The sequence below is a fragment of the Orbicella franksi genome, chromosome 15 (genome assembly GCF_964199315.1).
Source record: "Orbicella franksi chromosome 15, jaOrbFran1.1, whole genome shotgun sequence".
NCBI classification, from domain to species: domain Eukaryota; kingdom Metazoa; phylum Cnidaria; class Anthozoa; order Scleractinia; family Merulinidae; genus Orbicella; species Orbicella franksi.
Window position 1 is genome coordinate 6,349,357 of NC_138159.1, and position 20,397 is coordinate 6,369,753.

The 20,397-nt window shown below is 40.3% G+C and overlaps 3 protein-coding genes across 3 annotated transcripts; all 3 read left to right on the forward strand.

Annotated features, from left to right (window-relative positions):
- Positions 1 to 6,736: 6,736 nt before the first annotated feature.
- LOC145469811 (uncharacterized) lies at positions 6,737 to 10,168 on the forward strand. The gene is made up of 3 exons (XM_081453624.1): positions 6,737 to 7,194; positions 8,560 to 8,665; positions 8,864 to 10,168. Exons 1-3 carry the CDS (start codon positions 7,093 to 7,095, stop codon positions 9,082 to 9,084), a joined length of 429 nt encoding a protein of 142 aa, XP_081309750.1. The 5' UTR covers positions 6,737 to 7,092; the 3' UTR covers positions 9,085 to 10,168.
- A 710-nt stretch (positions 10,169 to 10,878) lies between these two features.
- On the forward strand, positions 10,879 to 13,293 carry LOC145469764 (solute carrier family 35 member G1-like). The gene has a single exon (XM_081453566.1). It carries the CDS (start codon positions 11,741 to 11,743, stop codon positions 12,944 to 12,946), a length of 1,206 nt encoding a protein of 401 aa, XP_081309692.1. The 5' UTR covers positions 10,879 to 11,740; the 3' UTR covers positions 12,947 to 13,293.
- Positions 13,294 to 13,297: 4 nt separating this feature from the next.
- On the forward strand, positions 13,298 to 19,597 carry LOC145469745 (protein phosphatase 2C-like domain-containing protein 1). Its single transcript, XM_081453537.1, has one exon. The coding sequence runs from the start codon at positions 16,144 to 16,146 to the stop codon at positions 17,860 to 17,862; it is 1,719 nt and encodes a 572-aa protein (XP_081309663.1). The 5' UTR covers positions 13,298 to 16,143; the 3' UTR covers positions 17,863 to 19,597.
- The last annotated feature ends 800 nt before the right edge of the window (positions 19,598 to 20,397 follow it).

Here is a 20,397-nt window from a genome sequence, read left to right on the forward strand (position 1 = left end):
GAGACACATTCATTAACCTCAATCCTAAGGAGCTCAAACAGAGCAAGGAGCTCACTGGTTCGGATTAACAACACTCCAATAAAAGCAAATCTACAAAACCAGTCCAATACAACATTTGAAAACCAAACAAGCTCTGAATGGAACGATTAATATTCCTATTTTTAATATTTGCCTTTACGGAAACCCCTATTCGATACTAAACGTTTTGGTGCTTAAAACTAGATTGAAAGGTCCTGATTTTCTATCGGCAAGTCACTGACAATTCAGCGCTAAGGCTTATGCTGAAAACGGCTGAGTAATACTGACAAGTCTAAAACTTACAGAACCAAACTAAAGAGACAACGGCGTCGGTAATACCGAATAACGATGACATTAGCAGTCTATACGTTACACCTCTAATAGTTCCCTGGCATTATCTGAAACCGTTAATTGAGATCATACCCTAATCAAAACTCCTTGTTTTCTACCGCTAAATTACTGTTCAGTTCAGCTCCGCCGCTGTGTTCAGATTTTTCCTGAACTGTTCACTGAGAAGGGAGGGGTTGGTCAATCAACTTGAGCCACAGATCTGCTGTCACCTCTGGATCTTGCATCTTATCGTTGAACTCTTGGCGTACTTTGCTCTTGTGCTTTGCCATATCATCCAAGCTTTGGTCGCACGCCTCTGGGTTACTGACCTCTCCCTTTGGGTCGACGATCGTCATAAAAATTTCACTCTTTTCTCCACTGAAGTGATCTTCCCACCAGTAAGAGTCGTAATACGAATAGCCGTCATAGTAGACGTCGCTATCTGCCACGATCGTTTCCATGCGCTTGTCAAAGATGCTCTTGGTAGTGGCTTTGGCAAAATCAGCGTACTGTTGGGCGTAGTTTTTGATGGACGTAACGTAGTGCGATTCAGCTGGGGAAACATGTGCATCAACAAGTGCCAGCTCCTGGAGAATACAAAGGTGCATGTCAGCGCCAATCATGAAGGTAAAGAGACCGGGCTCAGCGTACCTCTCGACCATCAGCGTACCAATGATTTGGGTAGCAGTCTCTTCCTCTCTTGGCTGCAGCATGTTGGTCAGCTCTTGGTTGGTTAGTTGCCCGCTCTCTTTGGAATCAGTGTAGGTAATTCTCACCCAGCTTTGGATGCCGTTTATGTGCCCGTTAATGTCGTTGATCGTATTCTGGGTCAGCTCCTGGTTAACTATTCTCTCGATTTCCTTGTAAACAGCATCAAAGTAGTCAGGCACGCCAGATGGAAAGATGGAATTAAACATAAGTACAGCCACGTTGCCTAGGACCCCACTTAGCAGGCCTTCGCCGAGAGTTTTGGCAATGGACGAGACGGCAGATTTTGTACTGACCATCTGAGGGAATTGAGGTTTCTCATAGCAAAGGAGGTCTTTGCATCCTGTCTCCCGTCTGACGTGGCTGGTTTTTACAATGTGGCCAGGGAAGCAAACGCAGAACTCTGCTAGATTGGTTTGACGGATGAAGGCAGCTGTGTGTTTTGGAATCCACTTGAATGGCATCTCAAGGTAGGTGAACCTCTCTGATATAATTTGCTCGCCCATTGAAAGCGACGATTTGCTCAGAGCTTCTTTCATAGTCTGCAGAAAGCATGCTGTTTTGCTGTCAAACTGCTTTGTCATGGTTGGGCTGAATAGAGACTTTTCTTGTGCAACAGTTTCATCCGAGGCTAGCGTTGGTTGAGGAAGCTTGCACGCCAAGGAGAGACTAACTATCGCTTCAGCTGGAGAGTTTGCGAACTTTCGCCGAGGCTCTCCTCCGCTTTCTTCTCTTCTGTAAGACATTCGCTGAATGGCATCGTTATCATACTGAATGGCTCTCGCTTTGTCGGAAAGAAGATTTTCGCTGAGCTCAGTAAAGAAAAAGTTGGCCATCACGGATCGCTCCTGAAGATACAATTCAGCTCGAAGTTGGAAGTCTAAATGACTAGGCGTTTTACAAGCTGCCTGATTTATCCTAGCTGATATGCGTGGTTAATTATTTTTTTTCTTTCGATATGAAGACTATTCTTATGCGAAACTGGGCGTTTCCTGCTGCTCACAGGTCGGATGACGCTTTTTTGGTCTTGATTGGGATTAAAACACAATAATTGTTTACTTCTGACCGAGGAACTAACCAATAGAAACGTTTTGGTTACGTAATTCATGCATAGTGTATGAGCGCAAAACAAAAGATTGGGCACGGTCGTGGACCTTCCAACACAAATCTTGTCATATTTGTTTAATTAATCTTTTGATCTTTTTTCTCTATTTACTGAAAACACTTGGAGGTATTGATTAGCTGACGTAGCAGGTTTTCAACGAGGCCACTGGAAGTAATTACTATTCTGGTTTGGTTTGCGAGTTTGAGCTTTCGTGCCCCGAATCCATGAGTTTGTAGAGAGGGAAATTACTACCATTTTCGAGCTACCGTAAACGGCCAACTTTTTTCCGCGTTGTTCCACGCTTAAAACATCCAAGTTTGTCCAGGCGAACTGTCGCGTTTTTAAATTGAACCAATTAACTTTTAGAACATGAACATGTCAGGTTTTGAGAGCTCCGCCTGAATGTTTCTGCACGTTAAACACAGGTTTTGAAAGGTTGTTCCGAAAATGAGGAGTGCGGAGCGGGGAGTGCGGAGTGCGGAGTGCGGAGTGCGGAGTGTACAAAAAAGAATTTAAAAAAATTATCAGAAAAATTAGAAGTTTAATAAAATTTAAAAGTAAATTGAAAGAATTTTTAAATACATAAATAAACTATATTAGTTTATAGTATTATCAAGAAATACTGTACGCCATTGTGACTCAATGAAATGACGGTCCAGGCGATGTAAGTTTTTAATTATTATTAGTGCTTAAATTTCTATGTTAAGTTTATTTATGTATTATATATTAAATTATTCCTTCAATTTACTTTTAATTTCTAATTTTTCCTTTATGCTATTTTTTAATTTTTTTTGTACACTCCGCACTCCGCACTCCGCACTCCGCACTCCGCACTCCGCACTCCGCACTCCGCACTCCGCACTCCGCACTCCGCACTCCGCACTCCGCACTCCGCACTCCGCACTCCGCACTCCGCACTCCGCACTCCGCACTCCGCACTCCGCACTCCGCACTCCGCACTCCGCACTCCGCACTCCGCACTCCGCACTCCGCACTCCGCACTCTGCACTCCGCACTCCGCATTCCGCATTCCGTACCCCTCGTTTTTGGAACAGCCGGTTTGAGTCGAAAAATTCTTATGTAATGACAGGTGCCATGTGTTCTGGCACCCAAGTGAGATGAGGCGAAAACTATCTAAAGCTTTTTTTACTTTTGTTCAAACAGGAAGCCGCTTTTACAAGCCGCTTAATATATCCCAGCCGATATAGGCGATTGGTAATTGATAATTGGTAATTGGTTCTATAGATAAAGGCTATTCTTATACGAATAATCGATGATTTTAGCTGCGCACTGGACGGAAAGCAAAATGAGACCCTGTTAGGGATAAATTCCGACAATCGACATGGCCTTGAAACGGCGACATGAGAGCTATGAATTGGCGACGAACGACAGACTACTCCAGCGAAATAGAGAAATGGTAAGATAAACCGACAACGAATTTCGGAACTGAGAATGCAGTGATTGTTTTAAACGTCTGAGTCGAAGTGACGACGCATTTCCAGAGTTTTAAATGTGTTTTCCTCTCTCACGCGCGATGTCGACGGGTCGGGAAACACAGGCTTTCTTATATATGCTAAAACGTCCACGTCGAATAAATCGAGTCCGTCATTGCTGAGTACGGTTCTCACTCTCAGCTTAGTTAGCAGTGCCCTAAAACGCCTAAAAAAACGCTTAAGGAAAAAGGAAAGAAATCTTCGACCGTCTGCTTCATATTTTTATTAGTGGGTCACCAGTAAAAGAATATATGAAGCTGTATTATCAACGAATGGCATTATGGACGGAAAAGAGAGACAGGGGAAACCTGCCAAGGTCTGCTTGTCTTCAGCAGAAGATAAGGGTTACGCCAAATTCAAAGGAAGATTATAGATAGGAGAGATTATCTGATTGAGGCCGTTGAGATTTTGAGTTAAGGAACGGTTGTTAAACATAAACATGGTAAAAATAGACATAGGTTCGATCGTACTTTAGGCCCAAATACTGACTAGAAAATGGCTGAAAATAACAATTCCAAGCGTCTAAATTTTAAAATTTCCCGGGGGAAGCATGCCCCCGCATCCCCTTGGAGGTTAGCAACTTCAGCGCTCGAAAGCATGCCCAAGCCCTTAGAAAGCATGCCCTCAATATGCCCCCACCTCCCCCCCCCACCAACATGCCCCCAGCCCCTTAGAAAATTTTGAAAAATTGAAGTAGCTAAGAAGTCTTTTCCTTCATTCTGAGTCGAAATGTGATGCTTTAAAAGTAACGATAAAGTAATCATTAAACCCACTGACCGGAGAAATGCTGGCTCTGCATAAGAATTCATAGTGCTGAAAAGTGTTTGAAGCAAGTGCAAAGCGTACAAGGAGTAAGTTATATCCAAAGAGATACTTAATTATATATGTACTTGACTAAAACAGCAAGGAACCTTCAATGCGTGAGAAATAATAGTTTCAGCGTGAGAGCGCAAGATTGAATTCGTTTGCGTGAACTTGATGCTCAATGCGTGAGACTTGAGAGCACTGTGTCGGTTTTTTTTCTTTTAATAAACAAAGGCATTACGATGTGTTATACGTGTAGATTCGTTTTAATCGAACAAGGTCAAATTTCCCGACACAACTCCTCTGAGACGAAATTCCGACAGTCGACATAGGAATCCAGCGAAATGTCGACATGGCTGGTGGCGAGTTTCAGACAGGGGACATGGGTACCCTCCCTAACAGGCCCTCCGAAATGAATGTGAAATTGAATAGGGTTTCTTTGTTCGTGCAAAAATTTGCAAAACTAGAAATAACCCAAAACCTGTATTTCGATCGAAGAATACAATTCGGTCCATCGAAAATTTATGATTCAAGTTTCTGTCGGAAAAGATGCCCGTTTAGAATTAAGGAAGTGGGTACAGTTGTAAGCAAAGACATTTAAAGATGTTGAGAGTTGCCAACGTAACGCGTTTGGAACGGATTATTTATTCACGTTTGGTTTACAAGGATGATTGTACGTGCTCTTAATCAGTTAGTTTGTAAAGAAAAATATTAATTTTTCCCGTTACCGCGACTGAGTAACACTTCAATTTTATAAAAGGTCTGTTTTATCATTTCATTTTTGTCCGTCGAAGACAGCAGACTGGCTGTTGAAAGCTCACAACTTCAAACACTTTTACCAGAGAACGTTTTTTATCTCTTTTATAATGAATCCTGGTATCGGATGAGCTTACATGTCAATTTTCAAGTTTACATCCCTTACGAGGAAATTCTTATGGACGTTAGAAATTAGTGGTCGGAAATCTTCGGGAAATCGTCAAAAACGCAGTCATCAGTATGTCTATTATACTGTTCTTGCCACTCGAACATAAAATTCATATCTTCTCGTCACCGTGTAATATTCTTTATATATGTAAACAATATAAAGGCTTTATACAGAAACAGGAAATAAAGCGCCCATGAAGATTCTCTCACACCCATGGTCGGTTGGAGAAGGCTAATAGTTTCTCGTTTTCACGCCATATTACAAATTACAATTTTATCTGCATTTTACAAAATACAAATCAAAAGTTCTTTAAAAGTGTCAGAAGCCGATTTAATACGTTTAATTATGTAGCTGCATCAAGATCCAATATTGCCAACAGATCTATTTTTTATTAATTTTTGCCAACTGTCCCAATTGGATAGTTTTTGCTCGAAACGTTTAGTTTAGCTTTGAACAAACTGTCCAATTTGAGAAAAATCTGGATACCTTCCATCAACCAATCAAATGTCAAGATATATAAAAAAAGCAAGTGTATATTGGCCAATCAGGTTACAGCTATTATCACTGCAATCTGATCAAGCGTCAGCGAGCGATTGTAGCTCGCAGTTTTTATTATGTTTTCTGATATGTTCTGATAAAGGCGGAATTTACTGACTTTTCTCTCCACCTTTTTGACGTCTCAAACTTTTAAATGGAGTCTTCAGCTGGGTTTCCAGAGATAGATGCTACTGATTTACTTGAGATGAGGGAGAATAATCAGAAGAAGAACACGCAAAGAAGCACAAAGACCCGGCTGGGTTAAAGAGTTAAAGAAAGCTTGAGATTCCCGAAGACGAGCTTGACGACGTTCTTTGCCGATTTTATGTAGAGATAAGAAAGCAAACCGGAGATGAATACGAGCCAGATAGTCTTGCTGTTATGCAAGGCTCTTTAGACCGCCATCTAAAGAATAACAGCAAGAGTTACAGCATACTACGAGACCGCAAGTTCGCCATGTTCATCTATTTTTGGATGCTATGTAATTAATAGGTAATAGGGCTACATGCTTGTCCAATTTGGAAATAATTCGATTCAAAAAATTCCTCGGACTGCCAAATTGGACTACAGCCTCGTCCATTTTGGCAATCCTCGGAGTTTTTCTCATCCAGTTATTTCCAAATTGGACAGCATGTAGTTCTATTACATATACTGATAGGATGTGTCAACCGAAGGCAATTTTGTACGCTCTTCGCGGTGAACTTAAATGATCACATTTCACTTCCTCGTTCCTCGTCGCTACTGAGTAATTTGACTGTTTTTATTCTGCTCGTATACCTGCAAATGCACGTTGGGTTTTAAATGAAACAACTCCGGTCACAAATATATGTATGAGCTATTGTGTTGTTCAGTTGAAGTGCGTAAACGCACTCTTACGTTAAACAATTACGGAGAGGTACTGAGAGTCTCTAGGGAAGGGTGGTTGGGGACTTCAGTGGCTTTCATTCTTCGAAGCACTTGACTGTCATGGATTATCATTAAAAAAAGTGGATGATCACGAGTCTAACACAAGACAAACTAAAAATTAACAGTTGAGTAATAAACAAATGTCGTTTCTGAGTCTCAGTTATAGAGGTAGACTTGTATTCTGAAGAGTGTTACAGAACATTTACCTCACCAAAAGTTTTGAAAACAGCTCTTCGCGATCGCTTGAAATCGAAGAGTAAAGCAAGATGAAGAGCTCGATGGCCTTGACGATGCTCATTATACTTCTTGTCGCTGGAAGAGTGTGTTGTAATGACACGACTGGCACTGTAACTCAGCCTGACTGCGAGGTGAGAAGACTCAAAGATCACACACGTGCAGTTTTGTGTATTTTTATAGTTCACTGTTCTGTTCTTGTTTTCCTTCTGGCTAGTGAATATATTCTATAACGTCAACCCTGTTAATTCATGTCTCAGAAAAGGTTAGGCTGGCTTTGATTGTGACGGGAAGGGAGAGCGTGGGTCAATTCTAACACTGGTAATACAATAGACTTAAATCGGATATTTCCCTCAACATATATATTCCGCTCGATCATCATGGTCTTTAACTAATAGGTTAAGTCTGTATACGAGCCAAGTGGCCCATCAGGCCGAAGCTTATCTCGGTTTCCGTAGCATGAAGTGACTAGGAGTATTTCTACTCCTCGCTTGATGGAATGCTAGTTCATTGCAGGGTTATCCCTAGCATTAAGTTCTCCGGTACCCATTTATACACCTGCGTGGAGAAGCACTGTGAGAGTAAAGTCTCTTGTCCAACTGTACACAACACAATGTCCCCGGCCAGGGCTCTAACCCGGACCGCTCGATCCGAAGACGAGCCCACTAACTATTAGGCCACCGCTCCTCTAATTATCTCCATCACCAAATTCTCCCAATATATTCCACCAATCTGAGTTGGTGTACCTGAAAACCTAAATAAAAACAGCACAATGCGTTCAATTTAGTAGCTTTGTTACAGTGCCAAATAAGCCGAGATTCTTGGACAGTTTTAGGGTTTGAAGATTTGAAACCATTTGTACGTTGGATTCCAGCAGGGTTTTTCCTAACAAGTCTTGATAATTTTTTAAACCTTTAAATAACTGTAACAACTCACACTATAACGTCAGTGGCTTCAAAATTGGAAATCTTACTTTTTTATCACGTTGTTTCCATTTCTGGTATTATATTCGTACCACGGCCATTTTTGTTTATTTATTTAACTTCGCCTAAACTAAAATGCTGACTTATACACAACAAAATTCATTAGGCAGGGAGACCAGTACAGCCTAGCCAATTACAGTGGATCCCAGGGTACTAATAAGAATTAAACTTAAGCGAGCTACTCATATATAAACAAGAATCAAAAGGAAACAAAAATGTTCAAATTGCTAGAAACAGCACGACGGCGGACACAGAATAGACCTCGCTATGTTGCGCCTGGGACAGATTGTTCTTCAGGTTCTTATGTCGACAACGTCGTAGAGATCTAGAGCCCCATTATAATATTGAAGTAGTAAACGTTTAAATGTTTAAATAATTGACAAGGTCGCGCGACAGCCTAGTTATTGAAAAGGCCCATTCCATAAAAAAACTTTTTTCTCCATATATGAAAACAAAAAATCACAGGACCTTCCCATGCCGTATTAATTAGAGACTTGTTCTCTCTTGTTTCAACAGATACCCAAGTGCTTGATAAGTTACCTTCAGACCCAGGCTGCATCGTTACAGAGTCTCAAACGCGACCTTGAAAGCACTAAAAAGCAGTTGCAACAAGCTACAAGTGGTAAGTATAAAACGTTTAACAAATTACCTTTACCGTATCCCTGACATATAAAAACGACCTTCACAAAGTCTGCTTAATTAGCGGTGTACAATAGACTGAATTTCTTTCGTTTCAGAGATAGTGTAACCTGCAGCTTGCCGTAGTGGGCTGGCCGACCTTTGCAACTAAAACAACTAATGTCTTTTCTTTTTTTCTCAGGTCAATGGCCTCCTGGGCATTACTGTATTCTGGCTAGTGGAGGTTGTCCAGCCGGATTCACTCGTTCCCAGGGCCATTTGCGTGCTTTGAGCCAATTCGCCGCCAGTGCCTCCTACATCACCCCGGTCAAATTCGGAGATAGTAGGATCCAGTGTCATGGACGCTGCGGTCAGTATGGTCAGTGGATCGGCGACCTATACATGGCGGCCTGTTGCAAGTGATGGACGCAACACGAGAATCGTTCCAACCAAAAGCACTGCAATTAAAAACTTTTGAAGTTAGGAAACTAGGGAGCTCATTTGCCAAGCAAAGTATTAAAAACATGGCTAAGTGTGGTATCAGTGATATTATAATGAGGGCACAATAAAACGATCTTGTTCAAAATACTCTTATTATTTGCTGAGCATCCATTGTCAAATTCCAAGTAATTTTTGTGTCTTTTTGCTTTTGGTTAAAAATGCCCCGCACTGACGTCCAATGCAAAAATTGACTCGCCTTACCCCTTCCAACCTTAAACGTCCAGTGGAATAGCTGGAGTTTAGTTGAATCTTATGCGCGCTGCTTATTGGGTCACGTGGCAATGGCTAAATCTAAACGTCGCCCGGAAGGCGATACAACAAGCAATAAATTGTTGCCCGCTCTCCCACTAACCAGAGGTTACTTTAACTTCCTCTTCCCTTCTTACTTTACACTAAACTCCAGCTATATAACAAAACACTGTATACACTATATAACAAAGCACTGTATAACAAAACACTGATCCCTGGTGGTAGGCCTAGACAGATTAATTTTGTTCGGCAACTTTTGAGCAACTTTTACGATTTTGAGCAACTTTTCGGAGAGTGAGGAACTTTACAGTATCTTTTCTAAAAGCTAGCTTTTTTTGGCATATTTTCACTATTTCGAAACCACATTCATAAGTAATCGAGAAACAGAACGACGGTAAACTTTCCTTTTTGGATGTTCTGATTGACAACTCTTCGCATGACTGCGTTTTTTCAGTTTTTCATAAAAAAACCTACACTGGTCTCTTAACAATTTTTTTTAGTTTCACTCCGTTTCGCTATAAAATTGGCCTTGTCCGTACTCTCATTGACCGAACTTATAAAATCAACAACACTTCTTCCGGTTTTGAAAACGATTTGATCAAGCTTTCGGACACTCTAAAACGTAACTCGTTTCCTTCACACATCATTGAAAAAACCTTCAAGCGGTATCTTAACAAGCCTTCTGATCAAAAAAGCCGCAACGTTAATGATGAAAACAATATACGCTATTTTAAGCTTCCTTTTATCGGCCAGTACTCTAGAATAACGGAACTCAAACTACGGCAATTACTTAAACGTTTTTGTGAAACGGATCTTAATATCAAATTAGTTTTTACTTCTTTCAAAATCAAGAATATGTTCAGTTTTAAAGATCGTACTCCTGATGCTCTAAAATCCATGGTAGTTTATCAATTTACTTGTGCGGGATGTAATTCCTGTTATATTGGTGAAACCAGTCGCCATTTTTCTACCAGGATTAAAGAACATACAGTAAGCGATAAAAACTCGCATATTTTTAAACATCTTTCTCAATTTTCTTCATGCAGGGGCATGTACACACCTTCTTGTTTTCGCATCTTAGACTCAGCGAATAGCTCTATTGATCTTAAACTTAAAGAAGCCTTTTATATTAGTAAGAACAAACCTGACCTTAACAAACAGTTACATCACTTCAACACCTTTTTAACTCTGTAATTTCCGTTTCCACTGTTTTGTAATGCATATTGTAAATAATTTATTCATATTTTGTAGTATATAACTTGTGTCACGTATCATTAGTCACTCTATTAAACTGAAGATGGCATAAGCATGCCGAAACATGTCTTTAAAAACTGTTGTACGTTTTATGCAATATTTATCATTATTGCTAGTATTACGACCTTATGTTAACACGTTTTCTTTGGAAATTCACAAGAATTTCATTAGAAACTCTCTTGCGTTTTGATCGGTATCTTGGGTAGATAGATTCCAAAATATCAGCATGGCGGATGTGACTCCATTTCCAGAATGGCGATCCTGTGTTTTTATTCTAAATATGGTACAACTAGCTCAAAATGGCGGACGGTAAGGCGCTTTCTTCTGACGCTGAAGAATCCGATGAAGAGCAACATCAAAGAGATCCAATCCAGGCTGCAATTGGTAATGGTCCAGAGCTTTCGAAGCCTGAAAGGGCTTCCATCTCCCGAAAGCGTAAAGTAGTCGAGAACAAAGGCAAATACAAGGTAAGTCGGATGCAAAAGTCAATGAGCAAAACCCCTGTTTATTACCGAATCAATCAAGGAAACCACTCGTTTAGTTGCTGTACCGAAACAGAGCTGGCTTGCTGCTCTTTGATTTCAGCAAGCAACTATAAAAATTTTGTACGCAACTTTTGCGATTTTCAGCAACTTTTGGGGATATTTTTGAGCAACTTTTTAACATTTTTTTGAGCAGAATCTGTCTAGGCCTATCTGGTGGGTAGATTTTTTTCATTTTTTGGGGGGGATCTGTTTCTTCGTTTAAAAGTACCTTATTTGCGTTTTCTACAGCTGCCTTGTATACGGTAGCTGCGCCCGTCGTTGCATACGCATCGGTCGTATGCAAGGTGCATTTCCCATCAAAAATTCTTTGGGCGGAATCTGACGGAGTCAAATAGGGACTGGAGAGAAAATGTCGGGATTTCATTGCGTGACTGCCCGGATGACAAAAAATGCACAGTCAGAGTTACATAAGCTTTCATGCAATAATTGCGAAGCATTACCAATACTTTCAATTATCTGTAGCTTGAATCATGTGATAAATTAACAGAAACTTTTCTCATTTTCTAGAGAAGTCAAAATATCTCAAACACATGGCGGCGAAAATTTTCTCTCCATTCATCGCCAGACTTCGGAGGAGGGTCCAGAGCGAACGCCTGTTGGAAAACGACGAAAGCTTCCTTCTGAGAGAAGATTTCCTTGAAGTTCAGGAAGATGGCTCTACAGAGAACGTTACAACTGAACTAACGATAGAGGCAAACCAGTTTGATTCAGACAGTACAAGTGCGAGAAATGATCTTGCTATAGAGCTTCGCGACAATCGTATTGCGAGAAATGGAAACGCGGAAGTGGTAAACATAAAGATTAAAGCACCGAGGAAAAAGAAGTTGGCTTTCATAGGCATCATTTTGGGAATCATTGCGGCGCTGATCTTGTCTGTGGGCTCACTGATGGTTAAACTGGCTGAGAGCGTTCCAAGCATTGAGGTGACATTCATGCGACTAACATTTCAAATGGTTTTCTCACTGCCAGCAATGATATTCTTCAAAGATAAATTTATTTATCCGTGGAAGCAGAGCAGATTTTTATTGCTTCGTGGCATCTCCGGCACGACGGCGATGAATTTAATGAATTATGCTGTAAAACACATGCCTTTAGCCGACGCTAGGGTGATATTTTACACTTCTCCGGTGTTTACAGCCATACTTGGACGTATCTTTCTCAAAGAGTCAGTGAGCAAGTTTGATGTGCTAGCAATGATACTAAGTATAGGAGGGGTGGTGTTAATTGGAAGGCCAACGTTCTTGTTTGGCTCTCTTGGAAAAAACTCTGGATCTAAACAGGTGTGGGTGCCTACCCTCCTTGCAGTTGGAGCTGCAATTGGTTCAGCAGCATCAACTGTCCTAACACGCAAGATGTCCCAGGAAGTTGGCCCAAGAGTAGTGGTGTTTTACTTTGCTGTCCTTGGATCAATCATCAGCTTTGTAGGTTCATTAATCTCTGGTTTTAAATACCCTGATTGTGGAACTTATGACTCAATTTACATGCTTGCAATCGGAGTTCTGGGTTACTTTGCGTTAGTGGTTAGATCGAAGGCTTTAGCCATGGAAAAGGCATCAGTTGTTGCGTTGGTAAGCACGATAGGAATTGCCTTTTCATTTATTCTCCAGCTGGTAGCTCTGGATGTTGTTCCAAACAACATGAGTATTGGTGGTGCTATCCTTGTCTTGCTTTGTAATGTGATTATTTTTATCAAGAAATTTCGTGACATGAAAAAGATGGACCCAAAACATCCATAATGGTAAAAATGCTCAGCTCTTACCATAAATTAACAAGAGAGAAACATCCTCAGAACAAAACCTTCCCAAAACCAGCCCCAAAATCTTAGATGTAAACAGTGAAACGCTTATAACAAGCTCCCCTCCCAGATATAAAAAGAATGATTATAAATTTCAGTAATTCATTCATATCAGTGGACTATTGCAGTGGTGGTTTTTAGTTTATGTTGATACAATATGATTGTAATGTTCATTTGTGGTTTAAGAGTTTAAACTTTTTTTGCACAGAACTTTCCCATCAGTTATATTTTACTAGAATCCATTTGAAATGCAAAATACCAGCTGTGATGTCACCACTTTCCCCCCCCCCCCCCACATCTGAAAATAAGTCTTTTCAAAGAAGTGACCATGTCAAGTGTTGCGTGACTATTATTATTGTCATCACATCTTCTTGTAACGCAAGTAACACTGCAGCATAGGAACTTATGTTGCATGTGGAACAAGGGGCTTCAACAACATTCTTCCAACAAAGTCTGTTCTGTGTGGTTAATTTTCTTTTACCTGATTCCTGGTGTCAAAATTGCCCACAGTATCATATAGTTTAGGCTATGGATGTCCGAGTATACCATTACATTATTTGGTGCTTAGGGCAAAGATTTGTTTCTACTTCTTGTCACACCCACAGTATGACAAGAAGTATGACTGGAGTTACATATATTTTTTAATTATCTTACTATTGTAAATAAAAATTGAATAATTTGCTATAGACAAAACTGTGTCTGGCTAGTGAACAAGGAAAACATAAACAGCTTAATTGAAGAATATGCTCTGGGAAAACCCAGAGCATTTGACAAGAACAAGAGCCACCCAGGGGCGAGGGATACAATGTTTCTTAGGCCCTCTTAAATGGTTTACATTTTCTCACTTTTTTATTCATTGGTAAATTTCATTTTTTCTTGAAGTTTTTAGGCAATTTTATTATTTATCTTAGAAATATCTGTTTTTCTCTTAAAACAAATTTTCATGTTCCCTTGTTAGCTTGATACCCAAAATCTCGTCAGTGCTTTTATATACTGGTAGTAATTTTTTTTATAAAAAATCTGTATTTGCGTTTGTGTTGATGAAAAACTATGTGCCTTTATGGTTTTACTTTTGGGGGTCATGGTCATAATTGGGCCTCTGTGAGGTTCTAATCAAAGTGAGACCATAGGCATAGGTAAATATCCCTGAGATTTGATCAGCCATCTGACTGGTCACTATACAATAAAATCCCATTGGGGCAAAATAAAAATTTGATTGCGTGATTGATTGAATATTATTAACAAGTAGATGCCATATCAGAATGAAGTGTAGTATTTAAAAAACAAAACAGATGTTCAATGATAATTAAGTGGTGAATTCACTGGAATTAGCAATTATTTTATATTAATAAATTAAATCTATTTTAAAATCAAAAATTTTCATGATCACAATAAAACATATCTTTAGGCTTATTTTTTTATAAAATGTGGTTAAACTTGAAGTGAATGAACACAAAAAAATGTTTTGTTTTTGTTTTCTGGTGTAGTTTAATTCGTGATGTGGTCAGTCTGGTCATAGTTAATCGAGGGGACTGGTTATGAAGCCCGGCAAACATCAAAGGAGCAAACAAAAATGCCAAGATTTATGTTGGAAGGTCCACGACCATGCACAATCTTTTGTTTTACGCTCAATCATACACTATGCATGAGTTACATAACCACAATGTTTGTATTGGCTAGTTCTTTGATCAGTAGTAAACAACTATTGTGTTTTGTGCATGGTCAAGGCCATAAAAGAGAACAAAAACATATAACTAGAACTTTGTCAAGTTTGATAACCGTCATTCCCCTTTATTAACTGTGCAGGTCTGGTCCAAAGAAACTATTGTGTTTTGTGCACGGTCGAGGCCAAAAAAGAGAACAAAAACATACAACAAAGAACTCTGTCAAGTTTCATAACCATTCCCCTCTGTTAACTGTGGTCTTGTGCACAGAAATCCCCTCCTCTGTCTAATCACTACCTGCCAAATTTATGTTACATACTGACCTTTTTTAAAATTCTTTGCGTATTTAACACTTGCACTGAAGTACTTATCACAAAGAGATATTGCATCATTCCCCTCCTCTGTCTAATCACTACCTGCCAAATTTATGATGTTACATACTGACCTTTTTTAAAAATCTTTGCGTATTTAACACTTGCACTGAAGTACTTATCACAAAGAGATATTGCATCATTCCCCTCCTCTGTCTAATCAGTACCTGCCAAATTTATGATGTTAAATACTGACCTTTTTTAAAATTCTTTGTATATTTAACACTTGCACTGAAGTACTTATCACAAAGAGATACTGCATCATTCTGCAAATCCCAACATTGGTGAAAGACCATGACCTGAGTGGCAGGTCTAAAACAGGGATGGGGGGGGGGGGTGAGACGTGGGGAAGGGAGGAAGGGGGTCAAATGGGGTTTTGCATTTGTCATTATTAAGAACTAACTGTAAACAAGCTAACCTGAAAACTTTCAGGCTCATCCCCTACCTCTAAACTCTCTCTTTTCACCTCTGCTACCCCCTCCCCCTCCACTTTCCCCGTTTTAGCTTGGTCTGACTTGGGGCTTGAGAGTTTTCTTGGTGTTCTGTTACCAGGTTCTCAAATAGTTGAATATTGACAATATTTACTCCAAAATATTTAAATAACAATTTTTCCTTACCTCAGTTCTTGCCTGCTCATACCATACACATATACACCCCAATGGTTACATAATGAGCTTTGCTTGATTGCATTTAATCCAATTTCATAACTTTTCTTTTGCCAGTGGCTTCACCAAACCCAGCGCCTTTGGAAAAAACCTGTCAACAGAAATATTGCGTGACAAGCAAAAGTGACCCAACGAGACTGTCTGAAGCTAAGGTCGCAGTGTTTCAGACCGGATTTTCCAAAAATGACAAAAGGCCTCTTGATTTCTACGTTTCTGATTTGGGGAAGCTTACAGCAGAAGGAAAGAAAATAATCTTGTTTCGCGCGCGATGGCTTCACATTAGCTGTCACTTGATGGCGTTACAAACCGCTAATTTGAAACTGATGGTCACCATAGTAACGATATGTACATTGTGAGCAAAAGGAAATGATTGTTGCATTTCTAATGCAGTATTCCAACCAAACGTAGTTTACCTTTTGTCTAAGATTTTTGTTTACAATGGACTGGCAAAGCGAAGGATTCGTACTGTTAGCGAAGGAACTGAACAACTCAGATCAACATTTGGAAATCGGTATGGAAATGAACGACAGCGACAACTCAGAGACACACGAAAGAGGTAATTTGGGTTTTGACCACTTGCCTCCGATTAATCAAATAACGCCGCCTGTAAAACCCGAAATCTCGATTGTCTGCATGAAATGCGAAGAAGAAATTAAGGTTCGACACTTGAAAGAACACCAAGAATTCCACAACGCGTTGGAAATGTTCCGATTTACCATGGACAGGAAGCCTTCTAGCGTGAAACAATTAATCAGGCGACGCCGGGCGATTTTGAGACGACTCAACGAAACGGCGAGCTCCGAAAATCCAGTTTCGATGAAGAAACTTCAAAAACTGAACCTCGCCTACGAGGCAATCAAGGCTGATATTGAAGGCACAAACACCACTCTTCGAAATGTGGACGAATTTTTCCTCGATCAGCGGAATATACAAGGACGGGGAACAACTCTCACCTGTGCGCTTGCGTTCGGCGTTTGTCAACATGCGAATTCAAGATGGAAGACATCGATGGAAGATAGGTACGCGTTTAAGGATTTCTTTTGTAATGATCCACAGAGTGGATTCTTTGCTATTTATGACGGATATTCTGGAAGTATGGCAGCAGAGAAATGCGCGCGCTACCTGAGCGAACTTCTCGAGAACAAGGTCGAAAGTATCTACCAAACGAGTATGAAACATGAAGATGTCAATGAGGAAATTGTAGTGGCTTTTAACCAAGCGTTCGAAGAGATGGACAGAATACTGCTCTACGGCGTGGAGGAACAATCGAGAAACCGTTGGAGCGGGTGTTCTGCTCTGACTTGTCTGTTACGAGGAAATAATTTGTATGTGGCGAACGCGGGAAATATTCGAGCGGTGTTATGCCGCGGTGACGGTTCGATCGAACGTTTGTCGGACAATCACAGCCCCTGGGATAAGAAAGAGCGGCATCGAATACGAAAGGCTAAAGGGGACGTTTCTAAAAGCGACAAAACTGCCCTGGTTAATGGCGTGGTGAAGAGCACCCGGGGTCTAGGGAATCACGGCGACCCGAATCTGAAGACTAGCGTGATAAGAACACCCTTTGTAAATTGTCTCACCCTCGAGGACGCTGATCAATTCCTCATCCTCGCGTCGAATGGCGTATGGGAAGTTTTCAGCGAAGAAGAAGTCATTCTTCTCCTGGAAGACATTATACCCGATATCGACGTGAGAACTATTGTGAGGCGAATGCAAGACAGGGCTTCAGCTCTGGATGTAGGGCTGCCTGTCCCAAAATGGGATGAAATTCCCAGACGGAGCAAGGGCGTGGCTTCTCCGGAAGGGAACAAGTCTGCTGAAGCGGTGAGCTCCACTGAACAAATGTCACAAGGGGACATTGTAAACAAGGATACATATAGTGACAATGAGGAAGACAATTCTAGTGAGAGTCCCACAGAAATGGATGAAGATAAACCCATCATGAAATCGCCAGTTTTACTACAACCCCCTGCCCCCTCATTAAGTTCGCGAGGGTCAACGCTCCAAAGAAATGAAAAGGCTTGTGCGCTAGCAAAGGCCCTAAGTGAAAGGCTAGTGGAAGGCGCCATCCTTGCAGGAAGCCGTGACAATATTACAGTTGCAGTTGTTCTTTTGAATGGCTGTCCACTTCAGCTGTTTTTTCTACCAAAAATATAATGCCTGTTGAAGTCTCAAATTCTCACCAGTGGGTCCATTCATTTCTTTTGTATCCACGTTCTGAGAATTTGGTGGTTAATCAAAACAATGACCCAGTGTTGATGATTACTTTGTTCTCATTACGTGTTTGTTTCATAGTGTCTGGATGGTGTGTGGAGAGTTTGAATGCTTATCTCACTGAGGTGCTAATCAAAGCTGACCTTGTTTGAGAATCCAACAGAACAGGGACAAATTGCACCAAAACTTCTTGGAAATGAATTTTTGTGTTTCTGACCCAAATAAGCTCTAGAATTTCGTTCTTTTAGGTGCAAACATTTTTGCTTGGTTTCAATCCAGGTCATTTTGTCTGCTCATCAGCTTTGTTTCAAGAAATTAATCTTGTACTATTGATGTTAAATTCTTTTGAAAAATCCTCAAGTTAAGATACTAATCAGGTCATTCATTTAAATCAATTCTCACTCTACTTTGCAGTAACTTTAATTGTTCTTTCTTTCTGTGCTAATAATATGATAATAATTATAATTAATTATGCAAAAGTTCCTGTAACTATTACAGGAACTGCTGTGATGTAAACTGACACCCTTGACTGATTGCCAATTATTTATCTGCTAGATAAATGCAGTTTAAAATGAAATTGATGGTCAAAGATATCAATCATGCATTCACTGTCACACAAGTACCATGATGAGACTGCCATTTGCTGAATTTAGGAAATAAAGTTTAGGAATGTGGAATATTTGAATTATTATTTTGTTATAATTTTTAAGTAGTACTTATACCTAATCGAACCTTTTTGGTATGTTTGGTTGCGCCATAATTTGTATTTTGGTAAGATGTAGTCAAGGAAAATACCCATGCCTCAACCAAACAAGCCTGATGTTCCACTGAAGCATACCAAAAAGGTATGATTAGGTATTTACCATACCCAAATTCAGCCAAGTGACCATGATATCATAGCCATATCAGGTCAGTGACTTGATATCGCACGATATCAGGGCTGTAGTCATGGCTTCTGATCGGCTAATTGCAAACTCAGGTATGGTAGTATTGTTAAGCTGACCTCTTAACCAGATGCTCTTTGTGCTTGTCATGCAATCTTGGTAAGAAAAGATTTCATGAGCAGTGGTGGATCTAGGCCCTCCCCCCCTATTTTGGGTAAAAAAGAAAATAATCACAGAAGGAAGAAAAGCCAGCAGGGCAAGCAAAACAACCCCCACCCCACCCCTTAGCTGAAGGTCTGGATCCAATACTGATGACAAGCCTAAAGTAAATCAGCTTAAGAGGCCAGCATTTAATTAGTGGATCCTGGGTTGGATTTAGAGGGAGCAGATCGAGTGGCTAGCCCCTCACCCCTCCCCGTGAGCAAAAAGAGGCCATAAGAAACAAAGATGTGTGTTTGTGCTCAGCTAGTCAGCCTACGCCTACTTTGCTGCGGGATTGCACGCGCGAGTGCTTTTGAGACTGAAAAAGGTACCTCTTTCCGGCAGAGCCTCCCCTTGTAGGCCATAAAATGAGCACTGCCTGAAGCATCAATTTTTCAAAAGCTTGAGTTCAGAAATCGACTCTTAACTTTTGAAAAGTCGTCAAAATTTTTGGACGACTAGGCACATGTAAATGATTGCCTTCAACCTAGTATTATGAATGAAAGTCTTTCGTTTCAACTTTGGTTAATTAGCTAGACTGAAACTTCAACAGAGAAGATAAAGGTTTCAAATGGTGCGCTTTGTTCCTCCTTTCCGGGTCTTTAAAATTATTGAATAAATGATAAATAAGTCCAACACCATCATAATATTATAAAATGATGTTAAGACAAATTGTTTACTTGATGTAGACAAAGCTAGAAATCATCTGTTTATATAAAAGTCGAACTTTTATTCTCCATTAATGAAAATGTCAGAGGATTAGCTAGAGGAACTACACTGAAAACGAAGGGAATAACCTGATCTAAAATGACCAACTTTGCTTTATTTTATTTTATTTTATTTTATTTTAGCGTAAATTTGTTTTGATTTACGTGAGAAAAGAGAGCGTTTTTGTTACGTGAAAATATTAGGTAAATTGAAATGACTAGGGATGTCAGTTCCTAAGCGATTAATGTCTAAGCAAACAAATTAAGAAAAATCAAATGGTGTGCTCTTAAATCTCATTAATCCCGCCACTAAGGGGAGGGTTGTCCAATACACCCAGCTAGAGTCGATTCGTCTCTGGAATTGACGATTCGACCAACGGAAGTCGATTCGAGAACCCTCTTTGATGGACTCGACACGACTCGTCTCCCTTAATGTCGATTCGTCATACCGGAAGTCGATTTGCGCGAGACTTAAAAAATATTGCGTATCTGGGCTTTAAGGGTGGGTTGAAAATGTTGTCGATTCGACTCAATTCGATCGAATCGACACGAACCGTCTCCCTTGTTGTCGATTCGTGTTACCGGCAGTCGATTTGCGCGAGTCCTAAAAAATATAGCGCATCTGGGCTATGCAGGGTGGGTTGAAAATGTTGTCGATTCGACTCGATTCGATCGAATCGACACGA

Excerpts from the sequence above, each read along its gene's own strand:
- LOC145469764 (XM_081453566.1), top strand. The coding sequence starts at position 11,741 with ATGGCGGCGAAAATTTTCTCTCCATTCATCGCCAGACTTCGGAGGAGG.
- LOC145469811 (XM_081453624.1), top strand. The coding sequence starts at position 7,093 with ATGAAGAGCTCGATGGCCTTGACGATGCTCATTATACTTCTTGTCGCT. Across the intron at positions 7,195-8,559 it reads TAACTCAGCCTGACTGCGAG|ATACCCAAGTGCTTGATAAG; the intron begins GTGAGAAGACTC and ends TTGTTTCAACAG. Across the intron at positions 8,666-8,863 it reads GTTGCAACAAGCTACAAGTG|GTCAATGGCCTCCTGGGCAT; the intron begins GTAAGTATAAAA and ends TTTTTTTCTCAG.
- LOC145469745 (XM_081453537.1), top strand. The coding sequence starts at position 16,144 with ATGGACTGGCAAAGCGAAGGATTCGTACTGTTAGCGAAGGAACTGAAC.